Source organism: Desmodus rotundus, chromosome 6, assembly GCF_022682495.2.
Source record: "Desmodus rotundus isolate HL8 chromosome 6, HLdesRot8A.1, whole genome shotgun sequence".
In the NCBI taxonomy this organism is placed as follows: domain Eukaryota; kingdom Metazoa; phylum Chordata; class Mammalia; order Chiroptera; family Phyllostomidae; genus Desmodus; species Desmodus rotundus.
In genome coordinates, this window is record NC_071392.1 from 29032795 (window position 1) to 29057416 (window position 24622).

General features: G+C 39.3%; 1 protein-coding gene across 12 annotated transcripts in view; it reads right to left on the bottom strand.

Annotated features, from left to right (window-relative positions):
* The window catches only part of PPP1R9A (protein phosphatase 1 regulatory subunit 9A), a 262979-nt gene that overhangs the window by 47717 nt on the left and 190640 nt on the right, over window positions 1–24622 (bottom strand). For all 12 annotated transcript variants that reach the window (XM_053926417.1, XM_053926422.1, XM_053926419.1 and 9 more), the window contains 2 exons: window positions 17596–17751; window positions 2678–2731 (listed from right to left, as the gene is read on the bottom strand). In XM_053926417.1, the coding sequence (XP_053782392.1) occupies window positions 2678–2731; window positions 17596–17751 (210 nt within the window). The remainder of the gene's footprint in view (window positions 1–2677; window positions 2732–17595; window positions 17752–24622) is intronic.

Here is a 24622-nt window from a genome sequence, read left to right on the forward strand (position 1 = left end):
CAGCACGGGGGTTTGACTCCAACTCCCGGGATCTTCCCATCACAGTACACAGTGTGAAATTGCAAGGAAAAATCGTTTCAGAGTCTGACTAGTCCTAGCTAGTGCATTTCCACAGGTGTTTCTTCAGAGATTTAATTATATGTAAAAAGAGTTAAGTGAAAAGGGAGGGAAGAGAGACGAGCACAGAGGAGAGAGAGGCAGAAGCACAGTGTGGGCAGGGGAGGCTTCTGGAGCCATTAGATTTAAATCCGAATCCCAGCTCTGCCACTTCTGGCCTTTTTTTACATTTAATGTACTTTATTTTTCAAATTATATTTGATTGATCATGCTATTACAGTTGTCCCAGCTTTTCCCCCTTTTCCTCTTCCACCCAGCACCCCCCCACTCCTTCAGGCCATCCCCCTACCATTGTTCATGTCCATGGGTCATGAGTAGGTTCTCTGTCTACTCCATTTCCTGTAGTGTCCTTTACATCCCCATGGCTATTCCGTGACTATCTATTCGTACTTCTTAACTCCCCTCACTTCTTTTTTTCATTCCTGGGAAGTTATTTTTTTTCAATTATGATTTACATTCGATATTATTCTGTGTTAGTTTCAGATGTACAGCAAAATGGTTAGAAAAGCATGAACTTTACGAGTGCCTCCCCCATGCCATGATTCAAGCACCAGTCCAGCCCCCATACTTAGCAGTCATCAGCCACTGCTGGCCTTCAAACCTTGGGCAAGTAACTTAAGTTCTCTGCCATCAGTGTGCTTGGAACAGCTCCTTGTGCATAATAATAACCTGATAAATGTTAGTTCCTTTTGTTTTTATTCCTTTTGATAATATTATCACATCTTTTATTTCAATTGACATGAACATAGTTTCCAGCTCATTATTTTGCTGGTAGTTTTGTGAGCCTTATAAACCCCAATCTTCATACAAGTATAAAAGATAGACTAAGTAAAAAAATTAGTTATTGTCAAATTAATTTATATTCCCCCAATGGAAGAGAAAGGCAGCTTCTTGTTGTTTCTACTTCCAGGGACTGTTAAGAATAGATAATATACTAGTTCCACCCCCTCATTTCTACAGAATGTCAAGGTTGATTCTTTAGGTGAGGGGTCCAAGGTCATTTGTTCACAATAATTATCTGATCTTCAAACTAGTGTTTTATCTGTTTCACATGCCTATTTTAAGGTTCAAACGAATGCTGAGTTATTATAAACTATCAATTTTCAAAATCTAAAACATCCCCAAATTATACAGCATTCAACAAATAAAAAACTATGTTTTTTGCCTACTTTAAACTAAATGTATTGCAAAACAGAGTACAATGTAAATAATAGTAAAAAAACATTTCAAAATTAAAAATTGTGTTATCAACATGGACATAAAGAGTTGCAGTAAGGTAAGCTAATCTATGGATATTATATGCCAATATAATAATGAGAAAAATACAAAATGCTAACTTATAGGATTTCTAAATTAAATGCTTACAGTCAAAAACATAAGCTTGTTAAAGCACTTACAATCACAAGGGAATCTTCTCCCTAAATGTAACCAGCAATTAAAGAAATACTTCTGTTCTTCCATTCTATGTTCAAGAAACAATAGCAACTTAAAATGGGACTGGGATTTTACTGCATCTTTTATTAAGTACTGTTTTGCACTCAAGTTGTTTATTTACCAACCACTACTAATTTAAAAATTATTATTCACAGAGCTTGGCTGATTCCATGAATGATATAGAGACATGTTTTGACTAAAGAGCTACAGAAATATTAGCTGGGAATACCATTTAACCAAAACAGTCTTGCAAACTCGTCTCCATTAAAACACAGGGAAAAGCCAAAACAGGTGTTCAGTGTGAACAGAGAAACAGGTCGTTAGTGGTGGGGAAGGAGTTATGCCTTAATTTTTAGATCACAAGAACAATAAAGAATACTGTTTTAAAAGTAATTCAAAAGATATCTTTAAATCTCTGAATTGCATACTTGATAAAACTAGACACAATTTTAGGAACTAATAAGAACCTTACAACTCACCAGTAAAAATGCCTTTTTGAATCTTGTATTATATTGAGACTAAAAATAGATAAAACCTTTCATTATAACCTGTTTCTCCCCACACAAATTTAAATGTCAAGTAAATGACTAAAAATTTCCAGTAACATCTGGCACCAACAAGCAATTATTCATATATTATATTAAATTTCATGATATTTAATTATTAGAAATTGGAATTTTTTTCTATGCAAAATAATGTGCTATGTTAAAATACATTGTCTCTGATGAATAAGTAAAAAACAAATGAATAAACCTATTTAAAATAAGAGAAAGAGAAAGAGATACAGAATAATAGCTTCTGCCTAAGGAATTAGTGGTCAAAATAATTCAGTGTGTGAACCATTAAATATACTTTTGGGGGAAAGCTCAGAGGGAACCACATATGTGTAAATATGTATCTGTAAAATGCTGTGCGATTTTCCCTAAGGGGGATAGTGCTGCTCACGCTCCCGGGTGCGCGCTCTTATTCGCAGGTTCCTCTGTGCACCCGACAGAGGGAATGAACCTGACATTTGCATTCTTTCAAATGTACGTGAACCAACTCTTTATTCCTAGGGCTGAATTTATTCATAGCCTCCGAAGTTTAACAGGTACTGTTCAAACACCATGTATTGATTGGCGCTTACCTTGGTCTTCAATTTTTGAATCTCTGCTTCTGTAACTGCATGTTTGATTTGCAACTGAAAATTGAAAAGAAAGAAAAATCGGAACTAAGAAAGCGTATCTATCATTTTCAAGCCCCAGCCAATGAAAGAATATTGTGTTACAGAGCAGAAACCTTAGGAAAGTGCTGCAATGCAGCAGGCTGTGAATTAAAATGTCTAGTGCATAAAATGACTCACTAGGTACAAAGTAATTAGACACAGGGTCTATGGCCCACACCCCCTAACATCGGGTTAAGTTACAAATTTAATTGCTCAGGGACCAAAGGGAAGAAAACACATTTTTTTTTTTTGCCCCCTTTGCAGCTCTTCCTTTAGAATTTGAGTCCCAAGGAATTGTTTTCTTGCAGTCCTGTGGATTGAAGATTCAGCCAGCAAGTCGGGCTAGTGGCAGTGTGAAGGTTAGATTCCGAATCTGGAAGAAAGGTGGCGCTGTGGCACCGTGAGTCACTAGGCTGAGCAGCTCTGTACAGCACAGGCTTTCTGCAAAGGGATGATGCAGTTCCAGGTCGAAATCCGTGTTTATTTTTCAATTGTACAAAAGGCAGAAGTCTAGATTTCCATCATCCAAAATATCTACTTATGTTCAGGACCCAGGCCCCCAAAAGCTACAACTACAGTTTATTAGCATGAGAGCACCCCCCACCCCCATTTACATTTGTTTTGCTTTACCCCTCCCTGCACTCGTTTTATCTGCAAAGGAAGGAGAAAACAAAATATTCCTATCCTTCAGGGATAAATACCCCAACATTTATGGAAAACAATACGTGCATTGGCAATCTCCTCTCTGAAATATTTGGGGCCAGATAATTTTGGAATTCATAATTCTTCCAATTTCTGAAAGGTTGAAAGATGTGTTTTCCATAAATGGCATTTTACCCACAACAGGGTTGGAGGAGGAAGCACTCTCTGATCAAACACATGAATATTTTTGCACAGGACTATTTCTACTAAGTGAAGCACATAGGAATTGTAAATAATCCCCTGTCAGCTTTAGTCATTTTTGCCCCCAAGTGAGTTTGCCACAAAATCATTTTAGAAATCTGGTGTCAGACCGTTTTGGATTTAAGATTGAAGAAAAGGGACTGTAAACCTCCAAAATTACTGTAATCAAAAGAGTCTAAGGTTTTCTTGTCAGAAAAAGGAGTCAGCTGATGGCAGGTTAGAAAAGGGAAACTTTGGAGATCACAGTGCCTCAGAAGCCTCAGCTTTCTCTGGTTTGTGACCTGCATCTTCCCTGTTTTTACCTGGCTACCAGGGCAAAAGAAGTCAGAATCAGCCACGGGTTGATTTAACACCCTTAGATGCCAATGAATAAAAGCTCAGCCCTGAGGGCCCCCAAGCTCCTTGCAAAATGCTCCCTCCTTGGTAATGTCAGGGCTCCTGTTCTATTTCAAGCCCCGGGGGGTCTACACAGCTACAGGTCTGATCCTGCTCTCCCTCCCTCATGACATGCTGAAATCTGTCCCACTCACAGCACTCATCGTGCCCGTGTGGCCTTGCTCTTTTCACCCTCCCCGGTTCCCAGGCGCCTCTGCGCTCTCAGTCTCCACAGAGGAAGCACCCCCATGCGGATGACCCACTGGGACCTGACGGTGGCAGGCAGCCCAGCCTGACATGCTCGAGTGGCCTCACTACTGCAGAATCGCCCGTCCTCACACTTCTGGACTCACGCTGGGTACGGGAAACCAGGGCTCATAGCCGAGAACCGACCTGGTCTGGCTCTCACGGTGGGCTGCTGCTAAATCCAGGACTTACAGCTTTGATCTTTGGCTCCTGATCCAGTGCCATTTTCCTTAGACAATAAGGATTAATTCGACGGGCGTTTATTAAAGAGCTGTTACATGCAAGCGGGTGTGAAAATAGCTCTTTCTCCTTCTAATAAATATCAGTGTCAACCTACCCTACCAATATAAATTAACAAACTAAAATGGGAAAAGTACTTAGACGATAGTAGAATGGACGCATTATTTATATATAAACATAAACTTATACATACATGTGCACATACACACACACATATGGCTATAAGGAATTATTTTCCGTGGAGATCTTGCACTTCAGAATGAATACACTTGGGCACCCAGCAAGTCCAAGTGCCTAGGTGACTCTGGAGAATCCGCAATTATTATTGACAGGATCAACTCCTTTTTCTTTCTGCCATGTGCCAAGGTAAAGAATACAGCAGGTTCTCAATGTCCATTTTGTTGTTGAATGTTGTTTCATTATAATGTTGATGAGATATGGAGCTTAACTCTTTATTTTTTTCACATAGCCTGTGGTAAGATTGTTCTAATTACACAAGCTTTTGCCCCAGTTCCAAGAGCCTATCTATGAGCTGCATTCATCTCAGGCCTGTCATGTACCAGTTACATGATGTTAGAAAATTACTTAACCTCTCCTACCTTCACTTTCCTCTTCTATAAAATGCAGTTCCTCATAGGTCTTAACCCTCCTTATTGAAAGATTAAATGAGATAACCCACGTAAAGCTTTTAGCACAGTGGTTAACAGAGAATCAGCCTTCTATAAAGTTAGCCAAGATTAAGAAAGAATCAGTAGAACGCAAATATAATTACTTCTCAGTTAAAAGTGCTTAATGCTGTAAAAGGTCACACCTGAAATAAAACAAACACCTCTGGTTCTATTGGAATAGTAGCACAAAATCAAATGGGCAGGTTTTATAGTGAACATTGCAACTATGGGGACGTGCCAGATTTTATTTTCTCTGTGGTTAAGTCCCTATAAGGTAACCAAGTATGTGGCATGCAACTCCTTGAGATTCTGGATTTTCTTTGCTCGATGACCATGGCCTCTAGCAAGCTGCTTCGCTGGGCCCCTGTTTCCCATATGAAAAATGAGAGAGCTAGATGGGAGGAACTACAAGGCCCGTGCAAGTATGGCAGGTGTGCCTGGAGATGGTTGTCATGGAGGCAGTCTAGAAATGCTTGTCCAGAGCCGGCACATGCCTAGGAACGCACGTGCCAGGTTAATCTACTGATGGGTGGGACACACTTGGGTAAAAACCATCCAACAGACAAGCTGGCCTTCAGTTACCCCGCCCCTCCTATCCCACCGAGATGGGTAACAGAAGAGAGCTGAACTCATGAGCAGAACACTGATAAAAGCATGGAGTGTTCCTAAGTGCAGCCAAATTCTTCAGACACAGGAAGGCAGAATGAAGTGTGTAAATTGAGACATTATTCAGAAGAAGCACAAAAGTTTTCATGTAAAGTATTCTTAGTACTCAGAAGGCCTAAAATTATAGATATGTGATTACTTTAATCTTGTATGGATATTAAAAGAACTTCTACAAATTCACCAGTATTAACAGCCAAGTAAATCAATTGACCTCTTTCATTTCATAGAGAAAGAAATGGTGCCCAGCAGAACACACCATTTCGGTAGCTCCGGTTGCAGAGCTAGCAGGGGTCACAGCCGGGTTTTACAAATTTCAGTCCATGGCTTTTTCCACTGACACTGAATTTCTTACATGACCCTTTCTCTTTTTATCACCTCCTTTAGCATTGCAAATGAATCTGTGAGGGAAGCAGGCCAGGCACTGTTCCTCCCACGGATCATGTGGGGGAGGTGGCTCAGGGAAGTCCTGTGGCTTCCTCAAGTTCCCGTGGATGCAGGGGGCCTGACGCCCCTACCCCTCTTCTTCCCCTCGACACTCACTTCATCTGAAGCAGCTCTGGGATGCGTTTTTCACTGAAACTGCACATAAACCCTGAGGCATCCGTCACGGTTGTCACCTCCCAGAGGAGAAAGGATTACTCTGTCTGGAAGCCATGGACACTTGGGCTGGTCTCTGAGAACTCTGACACTGAATACAAAGTGGTGCCCAGCCAGCTGCTGCTATTATTTACAGAACTTTGGAAGCAATACCTGCTTCTTTATTCAACCAGCATTTACTGAAGGAGACTATGCGCCAGGTGCTGTACTAGTCACTCAAGAACAAGAACGTGGCACTGACTCGACCTTCAAGACACTTAATTACAGGAAGGTTAATAAACACCACCTCCCGAGAGAAGTTCCCAGATCATCCCGAGAGAAACCCCAGGGAAACCTGCTCCTAGATGGCCCGATTAGTCTATTATTCCTATGACCCTTTATTCACATGACCTTTGGCTTCGGCCTATTTGTCAGGTCTCCAACTGCAGACCCCACTTTCCAGGCAAAGTCAGCACATTGGGCCTGAGATACCTCCATGAGGAAGAGAAAATCGCTCTTCCAAGAGGTGAAGCCACTCGACAAGAGAAGCACACCTGGTAACAGGTCAATTTTCTTCTTCTAGAGCAGTTCTCCTTCATGTCCAATAACCTTTCCAGAGTCAGGTCCAAGGGTTTGCACATCACCCCGAGACTGGTCCTGCGGACTCACTACAGGCCGAGGAGGTCAACAGGATTAGCTCATAGAAACAGAGCATGAATAACCTGTTGGAACTTTTGGCCTTCAGAGAATCTGGGATTGGAGAATAAAACTGGGAAGGGAGGATGTAACTAAAATCACAGGTCAGTGTGTTTCAACTTAGGAGACCAGTCTCTTTTATCTCTTCTGTCATCTTGAACTTAAACGCCACAGAGAGCCACCCCAGGATTACAGAACACATAAACATTCCCACAGAGAACGGTGGCTCTCACGTAACAGTCTGCATGTGTAACTGCTGGGTACACTTTCTGTCTGTTTCTCTCAACGAGATGAACACAGAACATGTGCTCATATCACTGATTCAATACAATCCAAATGTAACTGCACTAGAAAGAGAAACATCCCTATAAATTAACATAAATAATACAACTGAACTTTTGCATTGCCTTCACTTATCTTGTGGAAGCATGGGAAACGTTATTTTTTAAGTGAAAAATATTATCTTTGCAAGCAAGATTTTAGGAGAGCTCAGGTAATGGAGATTTTGCAGTCACATCAAGAGCAACATTCTCTGCTCTTATGTCAGAGGGGCAAAACAGTAACTGGTATACTTTAAAAAGGCGTTTCAGCATTGGAATTACAATTTTTACAATTATCTTTGGGATTATTTGGAGTCTTTCTTACCCACGACAGTGTAAGCTCCACAAAAGAAGGAATCAGATCTGTTTTTGCCTCTACTTTACCGTTGTTAAAGTGAAGCTAAGTTATTGTTCTTTATAACTTCTGCTCCAAGCCTTCTACATGGAAGGCTTGGAGCAGAAGCCTTCTTTCCATGAACAAAACCGTTATTCTCAGGGAACAGTTTATGCAAAATCCACCAAAACTGGCTGACAACCCAATCTGAACGAGGACACTAATTGCAACGCACTCGGTCGGGTGAGGTACTCCGACACGGTCACTCTCTAAGTAGGAACTCATCAGCTGGTGATTCATGGTGAAGGTGCTGGACAGCCCGTCATTACAGTCCCTTTGAATACAAATATTTGTTTACTGCTAGGTAAGTAACATTTATAGCTTCTCTACATGTTAATGAAAGTTCCATAAAGAAAACTTTATTTTACTATCTTAATGCATTCATACTTTTTTAGATTATTTTTGCACATTCATTATGACTTAAATAAAATAATGCATTTTTACACTCGATTTTTTCCCCTTAAGATGAATGAACATAGACCTGTCTTTATGCCCTTGAATTAGCAATTCAAGGTGCTAATGCCCTTGAATTCTGAGGAGCAGGGGAGGGACAGAAACACTGGGTAGGTGGTCTAAACACCTGGTCTGCAGTTTCTGATTCAGCCTCTTCCTACTTCTGACTAAATCTGCAGTGGAATCACATTTAAAAAAGAAAAACTCACAAGCAAATGGACACTAAAACTAAAAACAACTGTTACTAAAATACGAAAAAGTCATGAAATTGAATCAAGAAATAACAATCCAAGCTCTACTCCAAAGACACAGAGATGCCACCCTCACTGACTGCTTTATTTTTTTTTAAGATTTTATTTATTTATTTTTAGAAAGGGGAAGGGAGGGAGAAAGAGAGGGAGAGAAACAGCAATGTGTGGTTGCCTCTCGTGTGCCCTCTGCTGGGGACCTGGCCCAAAACCCAGGCATATGCCCTGACAGGGAATCGAACCAGTGACTCTTTGGTTCATAGGCTGGTGCCCAATCCACTGAGCCTCACCAGCCAGGGCCTCAGTGACTGCTTTAGATCTCAAGTCTGTCCAGTGAGGAAGCTGGGCAACATCTACTGTCTTTCCCAGGAACTGTCCTCCAGCTGGGCTCTCCAATGCTCTCAGCATTCCACAGTCATTCAGAAAGCAACTACTAGAATAGAATAAAAATGCAGGAAGTTGGCTGATAGTGCCACGTTGCATATTTTTAGCTGCAGACCCCAAAATAGAGCAATATAGACAGGGTGGTCATAGTAGTTGCTTTGATAGCAGGGAATAATCCCCCCCCCTTTAACTTTAAAAACTAAGTGGTAAATTCTGGAAATCTCTCACCTTAGTATAGAGAACTGTGTTCTATTACTAGACTGGAAGCTGGACACATAGATTTGTCCTCCTCATGGAGGTCTAGAAATGGGGTTCACAATCACACACATGGATAACTGCTGACTAACACCAAATGCAAAAAGGTTTTTTGTCTCATTTCAAGATAAAGAAAGGAGAAATAGGCATCTGATACCTTCAAATCAAGGTAAAAACAGTATCAACTTGAAAACTCAAATAAGCAAACCTGTGAAAATGGTGTAAAAAAGATATTTTAAGGTAACTATGAAATATCAGGATGGAGAGAACATGAAGAAGCATGAGAAATGGATGACAAGTAAGGAAACTAAAAATATAATAAAGAATTAAGTCATGTTAAGGGGCTGAAGAGCACAAATTAATTTGAAGTCAAAAGCATATTTAATGCTACAGAAAATGGAATCACTGATATGAGAGGACATATTTGAGAACAATCTCAGACATCGAAACAATAGAAAATGAAATAAAACGTGAAAAAGATGATAATGACAATGTTTCTGGAAGAAAAAACAAAAACAGAAAGGTGAAACTGAGTAAGCTGAGACTTTAACTATTTGTTGTACACATTTCATAAAGCTAACCGAAAACAAGAAATGTGACAATTAAATTTTAACAACAATCCTGTCCTAGAAACCAAGGTCGTATTAAAAACTTTTATATGGAATATTCAAATGGTATTGTTTTGTTCTTAATTTTGAAAATTGTAGATGTAGAAACCACCTTTTAAAAACTTGAAGATAATTCTTAGTAAAAACCAATAAACATAAAAGAAATGTAAAACATAAAATGAGATGAGCTCGATTAGACCTTGAATAATTAAACAATAAATTTAAATTGCTAGATTTTCTTAGATTCCAAGCTGGTATTTCTTAAATTTACAATAAAATGAAGTGCTGCAATTAAGTTCATGTTAAAAGTGGGCACACATATATACGGTAGATTATTTATCCAGAAACTATAAATAAAAGTAGCAGATTGTTAACATCGGACAAGGGATACTTAAAAATCTTTAAGTCATATTTTAAGTGCTTTCAACATAACAATGAAATAGATAATCAAAGGTGTTAGACACAAAATATTATGAGGTATAATTTTACTAAATGGCTCTGTTTATTAAGTATTAAAAGTTAATGAGGATACAGAAGGTATAAAACATATAATATCACTTTTTGCATAAACACCTATATTAATCAATAATAAAAACACTATCTTAAAAATCAAAACTTGTAAAACAATGTTATCTGATCACAATGTAAGAAAACATTAAATTAATGCAAAAAAGTACAAATTAAAAACTGTTTCCTCAGTTATTCAAGTCAAAGAGAAAATGAAAAGAGTAAAAATGTAAAATATAGACCACTTGCAAAAGGATGACAAGAATGCGTATTTGAACTAAAATAAAAGATGTGGCCAAAGGCCTAATCAGAGAGAGATTCATAGTGGTAAGTGCTCCTGTGTTTAAAAAGTAAAAGTATTACAATAAATTGTTTACTGCAAGAAGTTAGAATAAAAGAAGTTAAACATTCCTAAGAATAATAGGATAATGGAATTCAAAAAATAAAGGTAGAAATAACTAAATTAGGTAAGGGAAAAAAACTTCCAGTTTAGTACAACATGACAAGCTAACAAAAGGTAGTCACCGCCTCTCCTGAATTCAACTTGAGAGATGCCAAGAAAGAAAAAAAGGAACGCGAATGGGCTTCAGGGCCTCACTGATCAATTCACAGAACAAGCTTGTGAGAAACTCTAAGGCACAGAACGCAGATGTTTCTAGATGTTTGGGAACAAAAATGAAGATTTGAAGTAGGAAAAGGTCAGCAAGCAGGACTGGGAGTCAGCATTCTAATTAATCTATCACCTTCCACAGGTGTCCCAGGAAAGCCTGCACCTGGAGGTAAGTCAGGGACAGCCCCCTGCGATGCCCTGAAGTTCCGATGGTCCTGCACTGAGTGAATCTTCAGTTCCCTGCACTGAGGCAGCAGCGCCAGAGCAACGGGAACGAACATCAGGGCGGCACTGCAATCCCATTCGAGGGGAAAGAATACAGGTGAGTAGGAACTATTTGTTTTGTAAAAGGCATAGCTCTGATTATATTTAACTAAAACTCCTGAAATACAACACAATCGTATTTGGAGAGGAGAGGCAGATGAGAGTACGCTATGGTTATTATTTTGTTAAATGGTAACAATATAGCTATTGATCTGTTTTCTTTATTGCTAGGAGAAAATAACCCCAGGCTGAGTTAAAGTTACTCAGGGGAAATCTCTAGAAAAATAGAATAAAATGTTTAACTTTTAAGCCGCAGATGAAAATTTTCTGTATCTAATGACAAGTAGGTACAACATTAAAAACCAATAAGAAAGCATGAAAATTATAAAATAGAAAATAAGTCAGCAGATTTAAGTTCTAATAATAAGGTGACCAAAGTAAATATAAACGGGTTAAATTCACCAACTAATGGACAAAGACTCCCAGGGTCATACAGAGGTAAGATTTAGGAACAAGCTGACTAAATAAAACACATGTGAATAAAAGGATACAGAATGGCTAAAAACACACAAAAAATAGAGAAAATAGATGCTGTGAAGCAAATAGGAAGCAAAAAAGGGGCAGTGTTGAATTTTTACTATCAGATAAAATAGAATTGGGGGCAAAATACATCATAAGGTATAAGAGATGCATTATAATAAATCAAGAAGTTCTAATGATCCTGAACACTTATGTGGATAACAAAGATTTAAAATATATAAAAGTAAAATTGATAGGATTATAGGAAAAAAAACCCTGTAGCTTTTGATTTAAGATGCTTTTCAGAATTAGGTGATAAGATAAAATGTCAGCTGTGCTATAGAAAAAAGTGTATTTATATTGTTAATTTTTAAAAATAGTTTATTTTTCACTGTATTTTCTCATCACCATTTTCTCATCCTCCTTATACCCTCTTCCGCCTCCACCACAGGCCCACCATCCCCACGCCACTGTCCATGAGAGTCTTACATAAGTGAAAAACGTATATAAATTTCATATCCGAACACAGGATGAGAGTGCTTTCTGCATATGTGAGGAATATTTAAACACACTCATTGATGCATAAAACTACAAAAGTCTTGAAAATTGTAAATACCCATCATATGGAATATCTTTTCTGACCAGAGCATAATAAAGTTAGGATCCAATAACCAAAGGATAACAAAATAAAGGTCCATATGCCTAGAAAGTAAAATATGTCACTAATAAATTTTGTTAAAGTTGAAATCCCAATAGATGTAAGTGACAATGACATTCTAAATGCAAAAAATTGTGACATGCTGCTAAAGCAATATTCAGAAAAAATTACAGCTTTAAATATACTTATAGAATGCAAGAGTTATCAAAAAATAAATGTAGTAAACACAACTCATTAATGCCAATAAAGAAGAAAGCATGAAAAATAAAGATATTGGTAGGAAATAATAAAATAAGTATTTTTTAATTTAACAATAGTCGGGGGGAGTGGGGAAGGGACAGTGAGGAGAGGGGATTACAGGAACTACTATAAAGGACACGTGGACAAAATCAAGGGGGAGGGTAGAGGTGGGAGAGGGAGGGGGGTTTGGCTGGGGTGGGGTGGAGGGATGGGGAAAAAAGGCACACAACTGTAATTGAATAACAATAAAAAATTAAAATTAAAAAAAAGAAAAAATAGGAATGTAAAAAATAACATTACAGACAAAATTCCAGAAAAAAAACTAAAAAATAAAAATATTCAAATTAAGAAAAGAAAGAATAAAAAGGGAAATCAATTATAGATATTCAACATTTCAGTACTTTAAAATTATCCTATAAAAATATAAGCTAATAAATATGAATGCCTAGGAAATATCTGAGAAATGTGTTCTTGAGAAATGCAAATACAGGGTTTGGCACAAATAACACCTCCCCCTCTTTTATTTATTTATTTTTTTTACAAAATCTCTTATTACAAAATCGTAAGCATGGAATTCTGTAACATAACAATATCATACTCAAGCACACCATATGACATTTTAGGTGAAATGTTCAAATTAAAACATAAATTATTATACCATGTTATTACCCTCCCAACTACACTCAAGCAGGCCTTACTTCTGCCAGACCCTGTATATCAAAACTGGCCCTTGAAAAACTTGAAAATCTGAATACGGTAACAGCTATTATAAAAGGTATTTAAAACCTTCCTCCACAAAGGCACAGATGGTTTTATAGCTCAGTAATGAACGACAAACTTTCAGGGAACGGTAATTTCTACCTTATGCAAGTCATTAAGTCTCTCTTATTAAAGTCATTTCTGAAAATAGAAAAATAATGAAACCTTGTTAACTTATATCAAAGCTAATATAACCTTAGTGGCAGCTTCTGAGTAACACATTCTATTTAAGATTTTCTGTTACATACGGATGGACACGAATAAGTAATTGATAAGGGGGCTATAAAATTTTAGAGATCAGAAAAAAGACTTGAAGAGCTACATTCCATAAGTTTGGAATTAAAAGAGTCAATGTGATAAAAGTGCCAGTTTTCTGCAAGTTAATTTACTAGTTTAATGTAACTACAATAAAAATTACAAAGAAGTTTTTTCCAAGGGGATTAGTAAAGTGATTCATGTGTTTTCCTGAATAAGTTGAAAAATAATTTCTGAAGAGTTAGATAGATATGATTTATTCCATCAATGTTTAATACATGTTCAAATGATATTTCAGCAAAGAATGAGAAAATGGAACAGAATATGAAGTTCAAAAGCAGTCCAGAGTGTAAAAAACACAAATTTTGTATCTAATAATGCTGGCCCTCCAACCAGAGGGAAATGGGTAAATGAGCACTTAATAAAAGTGATAGCTATCTTGTTAACTATTTGAAAAAAAATTAAGGTACTTTTCTTGTTATATACTAAAAAATTCCAGTATATTTTTGATGACACTCATTCACCAAATATTTAACCTCTAACTATTTGCCAAGGGCTGTGCAAAAACTGCAGATGAGACCGTGAGTGAAGCAGAGGAGCGGAGAGTCCGCCAGGGAAGACACAGGACAGGCAAGAAGTAGGGCCGCCTGAGATGATGTCAGTCTAAAGTCCTGGCCCAAATGGTATGACATGTGCCTTTGCTTGAGATAACGTAATTACGAGAACTCTCTGTGACACGAGGCTTTGTACAGATCCCAGTACAACGTGACTGTCCACCCCTCCCCAGGTTTTGTGCATAATCTTGTGAGAGAGCTGGGCTACAGAGTATTGGGCCGCGTGTGTTACTCACGTAGGGAAATGTAAAACTGCGGCATGGACACCGTATGAGAGGCTGTGTGGGAGTGCCACGTGGCTGCTGCTTGGGGCAATCTCCCGCATATGTGAATGTTACACACACAACAAAAGAAAATCAGTAAATTAGAAGTGACATGGCGCGGTATTTGTTCTTGAAGTGGGGACAAACCTCCAATTCTGAAAAACAAAAATTAAAAGAAAACTACAGATTTGGCTACTCAGGCTAAAAACAAAACAACTCTGTATACAGAATGGGTCCGGAGCACGTGGCGGCCTCCAGCCAGGTCTGCAACCATCTTCTGTGAAAGGTCAGACAGCAAGTAATTTAGGATTTGCAGACACATGGTCTCTGTACCACCACTCGACTTTGCTGTTGCTGCATGAAAGCAGCCACAAACAATAAATAAATGGATGTCCATGGCTGTGTTTGAATAAAACTTTATTTACAAAAAAGGCAGTGGGTTAGGTTTAGGCGATGGGTTATGGTTTGCCAGCCCTCGGTCTAGATCATGCAGGTGTCTACGCAATGGTGTCCACTTCAAATAATATTTATGGAGCACTGAGTCCTTGGCTCAATTCAGAAAGTGAAGGATACAACTTTCCATACAGTATTTCTGCATTTAGGCTTTAGCTTCCATAAGAGAATGTGGACCCTACTTCCAGCTCTGTTATCTATAAAACAGTAGGGGCCATGCTCACCTGGCAACATGAAAGCATCATACTATAGGCCTTTGCCAGGGCATACTGCCTTGACTTTACTGCCTCAAAGCTGGATTGAGAGTCGTGACATGCAAGAAAGATTTCTGAAGAACAAGGTCCATCTACTCTTCTCGATAATCTTTATTCTCGGGCCCCGTCACAGCCACGGAGAAACAGGTGCTCCGATTATACCCCTTTCTTCCACTCAGCCATTTCCTACAGAACTTCCTTTTTCTGCAGCGCTTTTTGGTTTGAAAATGTCAGTTAATCTAGAGAGTCTTTATAAGAAGTGGTCCTCAGACAGGCATTGCTGTGAGGAAATTCTGAGTTTTGTGATTATTATATAATAGTGCATACTTCATTGTATTGAAACATTCTTATCTGATTTAGAACTAGGAATAGCTACAAGTCATCTGAAAAACCCATGTATTTTGCCTCAGGGACTCTGTGAACCAGATAAATGGAAATGGTTCACCCTGACTAATAATAATACGTGGAAGAAGAGTGGGCACTCTCAACACACAAACACATTCTGTATCAATAAGAAAAGCCATCGGGTTGCAACTCGGCATTAAGTATCACAAGTCCCCCAAATATTCATATTCTCTGATCTAATAATCCCTTTGGGAGAAATTATCCTAAAGACAAGTACACAGGTACTTATTATAGTATTTCTTTTAATAATAATAATGTTTCAAAGACCTGGAAACATGGACGCATGGAATAAATAGACTGACAGCTGTCAGAGGGGAGGGGAGGAGGAGGGATTGGATGAAAGAAGGCAAGGGATCAGCCAAAAACATATATGCATGACTCATGGACAACAGCATGGTGATGGCCAGCAGGAAGAGGGGTGGGGGCTGGGAGGAGGCAGGCAAGCAGGGGGATGGGGACATGTAATGGTGTCAACAATAAAAATTTTAAAAGAATAAACGAGAAGACCTGGAAACAAAGAATGTTCCAAAGCAAGGAATTAGAATAAATCATGAAAGATCCGTAAGATGAAAGAGTGAAGAAGCATCACTTATGGAAGAACGTTTGATGACATGGGAAAATCCTAACAGCAGGAATTTAAACACGGAGTAAGAAGTCAACACAGTATGTATTAAATACATAATCCCAAACACCACAATATTGGGATTGTGGGTGATGTTTTTGTATTAATACAATTACTTATTTTCCAAAACTCTACAATGAACTTAAGTTTTTTTAAATAAAAACTTATACTTGAAAAGTATATCCACTTTGATACCGGTCTCACAAATGTACACTTGTCATAGGAATTAAAAAGGTAAGTCAACATATTAGGCATGTTAAGTATAATATCAGACTGTATAAAATCTCACCTATGTATGATACATCAAAATTTAAATTAGATATTACAAATAAAATTAAAAATCATAAATCTGCCATTACCAATCTTGTTTTCCATGTATAGGACAGTTTTTTCCCCAATGCGGTCAAGTCCCTAACAGACTTGAAGCCACAGAACAGTGGTTTTCCAGCCTCAGCGTGTCAGGGTTATTGCGGGGAGGCTGTAAACAATCACATGCTCGTATTCCACCGTGGAGGATGTCCCCTGAAACAACGGAGAATAAACGGCCTTCGGCCCCACTCATCACGAGGAGCTTGTGAAGTCATCTGCATGTGCCCCTCAGGACCCTTTCTCGGTCTGTTCTGACAGCTCCTGCCTTCAGAGCACTGACCTCTCCAGAATCCAAGATGTGCCTCCCAGACTGCCGGTCGGGCTTCCACCACTGGGGGGGCATCAGCACGAACAGAGAAGGGTCTGGGAATACATCGCCCTTGACCCGTGGTGTAGTTTTTACAGTGGCTGCATCGTATAAAGCTGCAGATGCTGAATGGCCCTCCTTCAGGAAGGTCATCTCCCTCTTCACCATTAAGCCAAAGACGGTAACCATGGCCTGCTGCTGCCGGGCCCTGGGCGCTTCACCGTCTACTAACTCTCTGTGTTCAAAGTTCATTCACTGAACTTTCTTCAATTAAACCATTTAGTTATGTCATCTGACTCTGTTGGGACCTTGTCTATTTTAGGAAAAAGTAAAAAAACTGTTTTAGAAACCACTGCCTTAAAGGAAAGCTTATCGCCAGGTCCCAAAACGTCTAAGAAAAAAAAAAAACTGGAAAAATATAACCTGAACTTACTGTGAAAACCACACACTGAAGCTACAGTTTGAAATTATGGAACAGACAAGTTGTAAGCTGTCACTAAGAGAAGTAACAAGCATCTAAGTGAATGATGGTGGAATGAGATCCCCTTAAATTTTACCTTGAAATTCAATGTGACTCCAGACAATCCATTATTAAAAGGCTCTATTTTGAAAACTGATTATTATTCTTCCTACATTTTTCAAATGAAAATATATACTTACAAATGAAACGGACAGGCACTGAAAAACATTTTGCGGAGCAGAGGCTTACCTCTTTGAACTTGTGGCTGAGCTTGGCCGTGTCCAGGTCTGACGGGGAAAACATGTCCTCGTTCTCAGGCAGCTCAAAGACTTCAATGGCCATGTCACTGCCAGGAAGGACAGGTCCTACCTCATCCTCCTCTTCATCCGTGGCATATTCTCCTGTCTGAAAGGAAGGGGGTTTCAGAAATCTAGCTGTCCTTACCCCACACGGAGATGGGCTATTTGAGAGTATGTCACAAAGAGAAATAAAGCATCACCAAATTGTAAAAGTGTAAGTGGGCTTTCAAGCCAAGCATGCCTAATGCAGCCAACGTTATAAACAAATGTTAGGTCACACACTCAAAGGGACACGTACACGCGTGTGCAAGCACATTTCTAAAAATCTAGTAGCGTCAGTAGCATCTTTAGTATAGCAATAAAAGTTTTCAATCTAAGTATGTGATGATTTTATTAAATCAAATTATGTTGCTAGGGGAAACAATTCCTTTAAATCCTCACCACCTGTGTAAATAAGTCACCTGATACTGGGAGCAAGAAAGAAGGAAAGGGAGATCAAAAGATTCACAGAGTTGGTAGGTACCTTAATCATGCCTTGCGAAAGTTTAGTAGATTACTTCATCAACTAATGTGGTTAACTAGTGACCTAAAGGGTAATCCTACGGTTTCTAAAGTAGCATCCCACACAGGCGTACTGCTTTCCTGCAGAGTACTTTGATAAAGCTTAGTATGTCGTCAGTGCTAAAAAAAAAAATCATGTATTCTATCTAGAGTACCAGCTTTTCTTGAGAAAGCCAACGATCTGGCAATGTGGTGATATTGCCACAACAATTATTGGCCCTGGTCAGCAGTGGCTGCCCCTTTTGGAGGGCACCACAACTTCTGCCACTCCGTGTTATTCTGCGCTGCCAGCTTCCCTCCTCTGTGACACCCGCAGGGCCCTGAAGGCGTCTGAGTCCGTGACCCCTGAGATGAACGTTCCTCCTGACCACTAACCTCCTTAACATCGTTAGAAGGCGGCTCTGCTCCTGGCGGCGTCAGGCTATGAGATGCTAATCAAAATTCAAATCTATACCTTATGATATAACTTAAAGATAGATCACTGATCACACGGTTGAAAAAACAAAGTTCATTTAATTCATCTTTGTTCCTTGAGGTAGTCTGATCTAATACATAAAACAGAGAAGAATTCCTATTGCTTTAAAAACTTTCATAAACAGTATACAGAGTGATCTATTCCTTTGATTAAATAGGCTTAGCATCTGATTGCTGTTTTTTCTTTTGGTTCTATACCATGTTCTTACTAAGGCTGACACTCTTATTCCTTTTGCTATGTTTGCATATGAAGGAAATACAGTCATTAACCTCAATGTAATAATTCCTCATGTCCAGAAGACCATTATTAAATTGCCCTTCTGACTTTTCCTTTTCAAGCAAAACAATTCTAGTTTTCTCATAGGTCTCATTCTCTCCGATTCTGGATTCTGAATCTCTGAAAGTTCCCCTCATTTTTCTTCAATCATGGGGCCTAGCAGGAGACACGATTTCTGGTAAGGACTCTGAGGACCATCGACCATGACGAACAAACTGCCTGGGCTTCCTTCAGGCTCTGCTCCCCACATGGAGGTGATTATCGTGAAGACTTTGACTTCAGTGGTATTTGTGTATATTAGCATCTGGAAGTCCAGGGCTCTTTAGAAACCAGTTTGAAAAATGTCCAAGTTATAACAATACCATCCCAAGTGTCCTTGGCACTGGCTGGGGAAGGAAGTGGAACACTGAGGGCTGGATGGTTCCAGATAGCTTTCATTTGTTGGTATGATTAGATCCTACAAATCTTAAAAGAACTCTAGTTCCAGATTTGATTGTCTCTTTTTTGTGATATTCTGTAAATTAATTCATTTCCTACTTATACACACAGCAAGGTCTGTCTGGAAAAAGTCCAGCCATTGCTAATATAACAAGAACAGTTTGCACAACATGGATGTAACCTGGCAGCCAAGGAGAGTGGACTGGAATGCACATGCCTGAACAATGACAACCTCACTGAACTAGTCAGTGGGGGGGTGGGTAGATGCTATTGAGTGAGCTTGTGTACTGTGTGGCTGTCACATTCAAAATGACTGAGCAAGTAAAGCAACAGCTCTGCATCAAATTTGTGTGAAACTTGAACATTCCTCCATGGAAGCTATTGGGATGATTCAGAAGGCCACAGCTACGGGCAATTGGTGATTGGCAGCTTCGTCACAACAACACGCCTGCTCATGCATCACGTCTTGTGCAGAGTTTTTTGGCAAAACATCAAATTGACCAGGTGACTCAGCTGCCCTCCAGCCCAGATTTGGCACCCTGCGACTTCTGGCTTTTCCCCAAACTAAAATCACCTTTGAAAGGGAAGAGACTTCAGTCCTTTGATGAGATTCAGAAAAATACGATGGGGCAGCTGATGACGACTGGGTAAACTGTGTGAGGCCCCAAGGTGCCTACTTTGAAAGGGACTGAGGGGTCATTGTCCGACGTACAATGTTTCTTGTCTCTTGCTGAATCAACGTCTCTATTTTTCCATATGATATGGCTGGATACCTTCTGGACAGACTTTGTATATTTAAAACCAATAGGAACTTTGTGAACCCAGGTGACAGGTGATGTTAATCAGGAGGAATGTAGCCAGACTGGTATGTACACATACTCAAGATACCTTGCTGACAGTTCTGATTTATAGATATAAAACCCAATGCTTGTTTTCAACCCTATAATTACAACTAGAACCACAGCCGCACTTTTATTATGAAGGCCTAAACCAGGCATATAAAATGTTTTTCTATATTATCAATTTGATGACTATCATGAATGACTCAAAATCTTAAATTTAATTTAAAGTTCGATAATGGTGTGGCACGTTATAAACGTAAGAGCTGAAATGAACAATTGTATTTCCCTTTGCCAGCTTGAAAATAGATTCCTCTTCACTATGTGCAAGGTAATGAATATAAATACAGGGTGGGGCAAAAGTAGGCTTACAGTTGTACAGTCGTTTGTATGGAAAATAATACAATAATTAATAAACAATAATACAAAAATAAACTCGTTTCTCATTTTGCGAAACACTGAGTTCACCCTTGTGTTACTATTTACTGTATTATTTTCCTTATGAGCAGCTGTAAACCTACTTTTACCCCACCCTGTATGTGTTCAGGATGGGACCTGATATAGAATCGCAACAAATTTTTTTTAAAAAATAAATCCAAGAATGCCCATTGCATTTACTTGGTAATATTCATAACCTCCTTCGGAGGTTCTCAGTACTGTCAAGAACATGTGCTGGGGAGTCATTTGTTAAAAGGAAGTATTTTGTCACATTTATTTTTTAACACTCCTTGTACTGAATAGCAGAAGCAGCGTATACACGAGGAATGCAGTTCTTACCTCTACGTGTAGTTCCGGCTCTGTCACCACTTTAGTGATCAAAATTATCTTCACGAATTTAAGTTATTAAGAAGGCCCCTCTTGCTTCTCTTATGTTTGACTCTGCCAGTTTCCTTTCCATCTCAGTATCCTAATCACCTGCAATGCTGCCAAAATTCTTTTTATTTTTCATTTCATCTTTTTATCTCCAATGTACAACAATGTACAAAAAAGCAGTTGCTACAACAAAATACTTCTATTGGTATCCAGTTCCTTATCTTTATTTCTGGCCAGATTCAACATCTTTCAAGTAAGCAGAGACTCTTTGTCCCAACCTGCAAGTCCACTTTAAATGAGGCAAGAATAGTCCCCCATGTAAGAACTGACAGAGGCAGTAAATGTTCCTTTTCATCTCCTTGTCTACCTTCTTCATTACTATTTTATACGAGATCTGTCCAGAGGTATCCAGCTATGTCATATGAAAAGTAGAGATTTACTGAAAAAGATACAAGATACAAGAAATATTGTGCATAGGACAATGACACCTCCATCCCCTTCAAAGTAGGCACTTTGGGACCTCCCAGTTTGCCCAAATGCCATCAGCTGCCCTGTCATATTTTCCTGAATCTCATCAATGGGCTAAAATCTCTGCCCTTTCAAAGGTGATTTTAGTTTTGGGAAAAGCCAGAAGTCACAGGGTGTCAAACCTGGGCTGTAGGGCTGCTGAGTCACCTGCATGAGACATGATGCATGAGCAGGCGTGTTGTTGTGATGAAGCTGCCAATCACCAGTTGCCCATAGCTGTGGCTTTCTGAATCATTCCAGTAGTTTCCATGGAGGGATATTCAATCTTCATGCAAAATTTGATGCGGAGCTGTTGCTTTACTTGGTCAGTCATTTTGAATGTGACAGCCATACAGTACACATGTTCACTCAATGGCGTCTACCACCCCCACTGACTAGTACAGTGAAGTCATTGTTCACACACATTCCAGTCCACTCTCCTTGGCTGCCAGGTTACATCGATGTTGTACAAACCATTCTCATTATATTAACAATAGCTGGACTTTTTCCAGACAGACCTTGTACTTTTTAATAGCTCCCCCGAAAGGGGGAAAATGAGTAACAATTATTTTGTAGCTTACTCTGTGGCCAGCACTGTACATTTCTAAAAAACTGTAGTCCTATGCCATCTGAATTTGAAGAAACTGAGACTCAGAGACTTTACCCATGATCAGACTGTTAGTTATGTTCTTGAAGGTGTTTCTAATATGTCCCACAGCCCATGCTCCTTTGTTTCTGCTGCCTGCAGGGCACATGAACCAAAGCTTTGCAGAAAACAAGAAAACAACCAGAAATACATTCCTTTCATTTTTCCCTAAGCAAAATCCTAGTGCATAATCCTGTTGTGTTGCGATTTCCCTTCCACATCTTTGAACATTATCATCGAGCTTGCTTTGAAGATTTGAGGAGTGTCTCCAGTGTGCTGCCAAGTTCTTACCCTCTTCCTTTCTCTCACCGCATGCTCACCCTGGGCAAGCACATAGAAATCTTCAAAAGATGTGGCTTATGGGTTCGCTGATGTTTCATGTACTCTTTATTTTTTAAAAAAAGAATTTTTAAAATGTTTATTGATTTTAGAGAGAGAGGAAGGAGGGGAGAGGACGAGGAGAGCAAGAGAGAGAGAGACAGGAACATCCACATGAGAGAGAAACCTCATTAGTTGCCTTATATACGTGCTGCAACTGGGAATTGAACCTGCAACCTTTCGGTGTATGGGACAATGCTCCAACCCATTAAGCCGCACTGGCCAGAGCTCATACACTTTTCTTACATAAGTCAGAACCACAGTACACAATCTATAGAACTATTGCAGTGTCCTATAATGGATAAAAAGATACTTGTAAAGCAAAATGAATGCAAAATTCCACTCGGTGTTTGTGGTTTCTATCTTTTACATTTCCTTCTCATATCTAATTTTCTTGAGCTAAATCTTCCCTAATCATTTTATCTCATTTTCACAAACATAACTTGAGCTCAGTCTTTACTAAATCTTCCCTAAGCATTTTATCTCATTTTCACAAACATAACTTTATACTCACATTGCATCACAGCATTTAATGTTTTATTAAAATACATGATTGCAATAATAAGTACAGTTGCTCCATCTCTTGGTAAACATGTAACTTTTGACTGGCAGGAGCAGAAGTGTGGAGCCCTGAACACCCAGGAGAGCTGTAGATCACAGCCTCGGTTGTACGGAAGGCACAGAGCGTATCTGCCGCAATGGTGAGCTGGTTAAGTAGAGACCTGTGAAAGAATCTTGGTTTTGAAGTCGCGCAGGTGTCTGTTCAAACCCCGGCTCTGTGCTGACAAGTTTGCCATGATGTTAAATTAGATGGCACCGTGAAGTGTTTAACACAAACTCTGGCACATGGCAGGTTCTCAGAATGAGCCCCTGCTGCTGTTGCTGCTGGCTGTACTAACACTGAAACAGCCATGTGCTAAAGCCTCTCTAAATCTACCTTATATCCAGACACCTGCTAATGAGATTTGCTCTCATAAATATAATGTCCTAAATGACCTCGCCACTTGAGTCTTTTACACGAAAGTTGGTCATTTCTGAAATAAAATTTCTCCATTCCTTAAGCTTATTCCTCTTCTCGTATTCCCAGTTTTGGAGTAGGCACCAGCTTCTAGCCCAGATCAAGGAAACTTCCAGGCCTCTGTTCTCTCCACATAACTGGATTCCCTCCTACACTGGTGATCAGAAATTGGTATCCATCTACTTAGCACATCCTATGAAGCTGTAGCCTTAAAACTCTTCTATCCCACCCCATTATGCTTCCTCTATATGCCTTATATTACTCACAGCGCGTGGCTGCTTATATCTGCCTCCTCCCATCAACTTCCTCCAGCCGCATGTTCGTTGAGAGTGCCAGGTGGGATTTATTCCTGCGGTGCCGGGGTGGCTAGCATACCGCTCAGCATATAGTAGGCACTGAAGAAATGTCTGCTGAATAAGTTAATACAGTCTTAGCTACATCTGCACAGCATAGCAGGGCCTAATTTTCCTGTTAATTCTCCGCTTTCAAGTAAGAAATCTAGTGAAGCACAGCTGTAGCTGGGGCCTAAATGACCCTTTGGGGGATCTACTCTTATTGTTAGGCTCAACCATTGGCAGTAATTTTTGCTGTAGCAATGTTTGCTCTGGTATATTCAGGGAAACTAAATGGTGCTAATCATAAAAATAGCCTTAATTATGCAGTTTGTGTTGGAATTTGTTTATTGGATTTGAATTTGGTTATGTGTATTTTCAGACTCAGTTCTGTGAGTGAATAGGAGACAGTTGCTTTCTATCTGGAGAAGAAAAGACCTCAAACTAACCATTTAATGTTTGAAATTCCTAAATCTGCGCCAACCCTCCAGATGGCTTCCAGCAAAGCAGCCCCTTCTCGGCACAGGCCTCTCTCTCTACTTGCTGTCAGTTGACTTCTGTGTGTCCTAGTTTTGTAATGTCAGGCCACTTAGTCTCTTTTAACTCATCATGTGCTCACCTATAAAGTGAGGGTAACGGCACCTTCTTCGTAAGTTTGGTGGGAGAATTTCCGAGAGTGATATATGCAAAGTAT